At 46.2% G+C, this 7,041-nt stretch overlaps 2 protein-coding genes across 2 annotated transcripts; one reads left to right on the top strand and one right to left on the bottom strand.

Moving 5' to 3' along the window:
• Positions 1-915: 915 nt before the first annotated feature.
• Positions 916-3,987, top strand: sha1 (putative calmodulin-binding protein Sha1). Its single transcript, XM_032068698.1, has one exon. It carries the CDS (start codon positions 1,021-1,023, stop codon positions 3,430-3,432), a length of 2,412 nt encoding a protein of 803 aa, XP_031922511.1. The 5' UTR covers positions 916-1,020; the 3' UTR covers positions 3,433-3,987.
• A 1,648-nt stretch (positions 3,988-5,635) lies between these two features.
• Positions 5,636-6,471, bottom strand: BDV27DRAFT_136155 (uncharacterized protein). The gene has a single exon (XM_032068699.1). The coding sequence runs from the start codon at positions 6,322-6,324 to the stop codon at positions 5,869-5,871; it is 456 nt and encodes a 151-aa protein (XP_031922512.1). The 5' UTR covers positions 6,325-6,471; the 3' UTR covers positions 5,636-5,868.
• Positions 6,472-7,041: the final 570 nt, after the last annotated feature.

Consider the following 7,041-nt stretch of genomic DNA (forward strand, 5'->3'; position numbering starts at 1 on the left):
GGAGTGAAGCGCTCGAGATATACCAATATCGCATTTATAGCCCTTAAACTATATACGAACTTGAATGTGCTATTTCGTCTTTCGAAAGAGAGAAGTGAATAATATATGCTTGCATAATCTCACGACTTTCAAAACCTCTTAGTTTATTGTTGAAGGGCCTTCCATTATTTTGTAGACAAAGCACAACAGTCGAGGCACATCATAGGCAGAAACATACTCAACTAGCTTTTCCTTTACGAAGCAACTCTAGTGATTCTATTACTAAATAATATCTGCTCAGACAAAACGATGGCAGTAGCTGCCGCAAGCTGAGACATACATACTGCATCTGTATAATGCCTCAGGCACCATCGTGTTGCGCCAGCAACCAACCCATCAACATCGCGTCCCCATCTCCATACCTCGCAATCCACGGTTCCAACATCTGTAAACCAATGAAGATTCAGCTATCTTTGCCTTATCATCTGAAGGTACAATTTTAGTTACCAACATAGCAGATCAACAAAACTGTACCTTCTACGCGACGATCTTCCGAGTACTACCGGTTGTTCACCCCCGCGTTGCCCCTTACTTTAACTACGTACCCCTCGACACGATATCACAGGCTTTGTTTCAGTCCAAAAACTTTCTATTAGAGACATGTTATTATAAGGGCTTATGCCTTCTATTGCACCATACTCACTTCAGATCGATTAGACATTGTTCGACGGTATCATGTCAGGTCTATTAGGAGAAGTTGGCACCCCGTGCCCATCAAGATCCTCTCGATTTGACCAGAGCAGCGGAGATAGCTCGTTTAGCAAGCCCTGGGAGGATAGCTTGGAAAACTGTGACGAGACGGCCAACATCGAATTCACCACCGAGATCAAAGCACCGCTTCTAACGGCAGTCAAGCCCCGTCGAAGGACGAAGACCGGCAGCTCTTTCGCTATCCACGATGATGGTGAACACAATCCCGTGCCAACAGCCAACCCGAAGAGGAGGGAAACCCGTCCAGCAGTCGCCCCTTCAGGTCGAAAGATGTCTTTACTAGCCCAACCGGCCCAAAGGTTCCGTCCGAAGGTTAGCTTCACGGCTAGTCCACCCAGGACTTCAAAGCCATTAGGAGAGCCCGAGAAGAAATTGCGGAGTACAAAGCTAGACGCCCAAAAGAATAGGGAGCTTCTGATGCAGATTAATGGGAACGGACGTCAAACTCCATCGAAGAATGCTTTGAAGACTGATGTACGCCGTAACACGGCGTATATTCCGCCGGATGACTCCACTGTTGCGAGCGTGTTCATGGGTATCATCAGCCCTACCAAGTCTAACAGTATGCAGGACTACGTTCAGGAGGACACGCAGGTTAACACCTTAGAGTCACAGGTCGCTAGGAAGCGGCAGGCAAAACGCTCTTTGGCATCATCCGCGCAGCGAATTCCGCTTCAACCAAGCATGAAAGTTAAGCAGGAATCTTATATTCACGTCGATATTGCTGGGAAGAACGGTGGAAAGGAAAATGTTCCTCCTGGAGCTTGCCTTCTCAGCAAGGGAAAGGGCAAGGATACTCAACCTATGAAGATCAATGACGAGTTTAAAAACCCTCGAGCAGCTTCAAAACCTGCACAAGCTCAACTGCGTGGATGTCCTACCACAAAGCCGATGAGTCCACTCACAGCAAGGTCTGTTAATAGGACTGTGAAGCGAACAGTGATGAGAGAAAATAGAAACAACGCCAAAGCAGCATCCGTTCATGTGGTACAAGAAAGCAACAAGTTAGAAAAGCGAAAAACAAACGACAATCGAGCTCCGTCAGTTTCTAAGAATTCCACACTTTCCAACATGTTGAAGAGCTCTGAGATGCGCGTCAACCTCTCCAAGGCCTCGGTAGTGCGCCCTAAACCGAAACACATTGACAATGAGTATCCGCTGCTGAAAGAGGACATCACAAAGCCGGAATTGTATGAAGATGACTGGCTTTCCCATCAGGAGATCATGATAACTCAACTGGCCAATGGGCTTTTTGATCAGACCAACGAGAGTTTAAGCCTCAAAGATCCAACAGTACTTCGACATGAACTACTCAAGCTCTACCAAAACACACCATTTGCACATCTTTATAAGAGGGTCCAAGCATCATTGCTGTACGGTGTCATGAGTATCCCGAGAGATGTGCTTGGACGAAATGACCGGCTGCAGCAGGATGTGGGAATGAAGCGGAAATTTTTGGACTTCTGGATGCAAACGTATGACCCACGGGCGCTACGAGCGGCAGTGGAAACAGTCACAGGCAGGAGGATGACCGATAACGGATTGGCTCAGGAGAGCAGTCATAGCCATCCTAACATGGACTTTGGCAATGATAAAGCACTGAAGAGAGGACTAGAAAACTTTTTAAATACCTTTTTGCTGCAAAACCAAGACATGGAACGACATGCTAGAGAATTCAGCGGCGGGGATTCAGACGAGGTTGGCACGGCCTATCATCGCACTGTTCTTCGCAGCATCATGATCGTCATCCTCTTGGACAAGGGAATGTCAAGCCCAGGGAATGTACTTCCACGTTGCCTTTTCCTTCGTTCATCCCAGTTCAAGTCCTCTGCCGCCGTGCTCCAGGCCTTGACTCGTTTTCTTCTACCCTCTTCCGGGGACATCATTAAGACGCTTGGTCATTTAGATTGCCAGTTGGTCTATGAGCAAAGCGCGCTGCAGGAGTACGACTACCGGATAAGCAACTTAGCTGTAGATATGAGAGACGGTGTCCGGCTAACTAGGATTGTGGAGTTACTATTATATCCGACCGACTTATGCCTCGCAGATGGGGAGCGTTTGGGCCCGGTTTCACAAGGGCTGAAGCTTCCATGTCTTAGTCGCGCAGTAAAGCTGTTCAATGTGCGAATTGCTCTGAATGCATTGGCTTGCAGCAAGAGCTCCCACAAGCTGGTTCGTCGTATCTGTGCGGAGGACATAGTCGATGGACATCGTGAGAAGACCATCGCACTTCTATGGGGGCTTGTTAGCCAATGGAGCCTCGCTGGGCTTGTCGATTGGGATGACTTGAGAAAGGAGATCGACCGCTTAAAGCAGAAGGCCGTGTCTCAGTATGGGTATGAGTCGGTCAAGGGTGAGGGATGGTTCGATAGAGATTTCGATGGATTGTATGAGCAGAGTAACGAGGCTACATCGTTGCTTCGACAATGGGCCTCTATCCTAGGATATCTGAAGGGCCTACAACTTGAGAACTTCAGCACCAGCTTCGCGGACGGCAAGATTTACGAAAGCATTGTGGATGAGTACGAGAACTACATACTCAAAGGGAGTCAGCCCCAGTCTACGGAACTCAGGGAGCCACTCTTCTCGCTGCAATCTCGCCTCAGGGCGCTAGGATGCAGTGCACAGCTCGGTAAGTCGTCTAGGGAATACCCATCATGGAGCCCAACTAACAACTACTAGCGTATCTCATTTCCCCTAGTTCTTCAAGGTCGCACATCCTAAACAGTGACTTCACACTGGGGGCACTCGCCTTCCTCTGTTCTCGATTCCTTTCCGCAACTAAGCGTGCTCGCGCGGTGGCAGTTTTGCAAAAGAGATGGCGACAAGTCCTCGCCCACCGGGATCTCCAACGGCGGACAGTCGCCCGAGACGTCGCTAGACAATGCGCAGCCGTCGTGCAGACAAGAGACCGAATCCTCTGGGCCAAAGAGATCATCATCCGGTGGTGGAGAATGGTGAAAGCGAAGCAGCAGCGGCACAACATAAGCGGCAGATACGAGAAGCTAATCCCTATGTCCAAGGGGGTCCCTCTACGTGGCCAGCGGTCCGCGTACTGAACCCGGACGTTTCATATACCCGCGGTTGCATATTGGGCATTGGCAAGGCAATGACCCTTGTATGAAATATAGGGTACGATGTCAGGGGATGAGCCTTACAATCACTCAACATTGCCTTAGTTTGGCTGTACTATTTTCAGCGCCTCCAGGATCATAGCCTTTGTCCAGCGTTATGTCATTAATAGGACAATACTATTATAGTAATGCATAATGAGAATAGAAACCACGACAAACCCAACACCTGATATGTAAGGTATAGCTTTAGACGGAACAAGGCACCAATCCAACAACAACGACGAAAAAAAAAAAAAAAAAGAGAGAGAGAGACAAAAAAAGAAAAGAGAAACAAAAACAAAATCCCTCAGTGAACTTCCAACTTTGACGTCAAGAACAAGCAAACAAACAAACCCACTCACAACCCAACCACCTAATGACATGATCTCTTGAAACAAAAACCCAACCAAACCAACAAAAACAATCCAAATGAAATGGAAAATCCCCTCCTCCTCCTCCTCCTCATCCAAACAAACCACCATCGGAAATAGCTACCAGACTTTGATAATCCTCGCCACTGAACCCCGAACTACCGGGAAACTACTTTTAGTGACTTGCTGACGACTATGACATCATTCCTCTATTCATCTGACCAACACCTCATTTATATTTCTGCCTATCATCGTCCTTTCCCTTAACAGTGGACTAGGAGTTTTTCGGGTGGACGGACGTAGTAAGTAAATTCTATTCCTTTCTAGCGTTTGGAGTCGGGTATAGTTTGCATTAGTATATGCTTACTTTACTGTTGGTTTGGTGTTGGTGGAGGGGGGACTATGATGTTTATGTTATATGTTATAGTTTTCTGGTGGTAGATTATGCAATGCGATAGATGATTCTTGTATTATTATTTATAATTTAATAGATGGAGGGACTAACTTTATAGTTTGCAAATAGGATATATTTATTCATATTACTAACGTATTGTGGTGGCCTGGAAGATGAAGACTATGATGTTTATGTTTATGATTTTATACTCCTCTATACTGATAAAACTAGACAATACATAGTTAACAGTAAGTGTAATACACAACCTACTTAACCATACGGAGTAGGGTAAATATATGAAGGCCTAGATCAAATTACATAAAAGTGATGATTCTTGGAGTCTTCCAAGCCACAAGTTACTAATGGGATTGTTTTGTTTTTTGTAGATTCTGTGGTTCGTTACTTAATAGATGTGGTAAGCCAAGTTGGTGGTTATGCTGAAGTTATTGGCGGGAAAAGATGTTTCGTTTCGAGAAGGTCGCTTTTTGGGAAGTTTTGGATATTATCTTTTTTTTTTTCTCTTCTCATCTTTCTTCTTGAGATTTTTTTTTTTTTATTGCGGGTTTTATTGTTGTTTGAGGTTGTTTGGTTGGTGTTGAGTCCTAAAAGTATCTTTTGGATGTCGGTTTCATATGTTGGTGTGGATTTATTGAAAGGTGGATGTGATATGTACATCTGTATGTATGTATATCATATTCTGTCTGTTTATAAGATTAAGACATCGGATTTGCTAATGCACTCTTATCTGAGTGCAGATTTTAGATAAACAGATTACTATTTTCAATAATATTTGTATTGCGATTTGTAAATGTTAATAGTCCAGACGGAAGAAGAGACTCATGCCTGAGTCATGCTGCCGGTCGGAGGCCGTCATCTAATCAGAGCATGCGTCGAGTCTAGAATTTGAGTCATTAGGGGTTTCTACAATACGGAGTATGAGTCTGGATCTCCAGTAGGCAGCACTATTGAAGTTTGACCCGGCAGCAGTTCGTCCGTCTCCTTAACGAGTCCGCGTGCCGAGCCGTCGACGTCGGTAGTGATGATTTACCATTTTAATCACAACCGGCTATTGCATAGGATCGACGAGATCTGCTTCCACTGCCTCAAGAGGACGGGGGCCCTCCGCGGGGTCCGAGAAGATTGTTCGAAAGGGCCCGCGCGACATCTTGGGAATGTGGAAGTTCTTGGCCGCACTTGGCAGCGTAACTCAAGAAGAGGACCGTCTCGCTACGGAGTACAGTCACACTGGACGCGCAAGGAGAGAAGAATGTAAGAAGACGAAAAAGTCAGACGGTTCTTGGCGGGTTCTCCGTGAGACGGAGGGGAGGCGCAGCCATCGCAACGTTGCCAAGCGCTGCTGTGGAATGGTCCATGACCAGCCAGCCAGAAGGGCAGGAGTAAGGGGTCGCTGGAGGAGAGGGAAATTGGGAATGTTTTTCTCTCTCTCTCTCTTAATGCATGGGGACATACTGGTTATATCTTGGCGGCTCTTGGCAGAGGTCTTGGCTGCCCATAGAGTTCCAGGGGGTGGTGTGGGAATATAGAAAAGTAGAAGTGCTGAAATGCCGTAAAGTTGGGGGAGAGCGTCGATCATCAGATCAAGTGATGTGATGTGCCACTCCATTATCTGCCATCTATTCGTTCCTCTCTCCTCTCCCCTTTCCCTCTGGGTGGATAGAGTGAATGACAGGTACATACTCCGTACATCCTGTACATTCAGGTGGCATTCGGGCCGAGTGAAAGGGGGTGAGTTTATTGTTTTCTGGAAAACTCTTGTTAGCCAATAAGCTGTTAAGTAAGGGTCATTCCATATGTGGTTTGGTTACACAATTTTTGATCTTCAGTAATCTCTTTCTTTTATTTTTATTTTATTTTATTTTTGTTTTGGTTCTTTTCATTCCCTCCTCCTCCTCCTCCTCCCCCCCCCCTGTGTGGTTTGGGTTAAATTACCACGCACTGGGAAATAGTACTGTACCTACCACCGGTATGTTGTATTGGCATTACCGGGTCCTGTTTGATCAAGAAAACCATCGTGGGTCCAGTGAGACAATGGGAAAAGGCCCTCAATGAATTGTTTGCATAACAATGATTACTGTGTAATAGGAATTTTAATGATCCCGCTCAAAAGGACGATCGAAGGGAAGAGTCAAAAGCACCATGCAGATGTCATGGTCTAAAGAAAGGAAAGGTCGAATTGCCTCGTCCTTGGTTCGCACACTAGTGGTAGTGTTTTTTGCGCTGGAGGGGAGACTTGACACTCGTTGATTCGACAATGGATGGGGGTGTTGCTGGGGGATTGGAGGAAGCTGACCATGCATGAGGGGAAGTGTACTCCGTATAGTAGTAATTCATACTAGTACTACTGTAATAGCAGACATAGCCTGGAGATAAGCAGTGGTCAGCTTGGAGAACC

This window comes from Aspergillus caelatus, assembly GCF_009193585.1.
Source record: "Aspergillus caelatus strain CBS 763.97 unplaced genomic scaffold BDV27scaffold_264, whole genome shotgun sequence".
Classification (NCBI taxonomy): Eukaryota; Fungi; Ascomycota; class Eurotiomycetes; order Eurotiales; family Aspergillaceae; genus Aspergillus; species Aspergillus caelatus.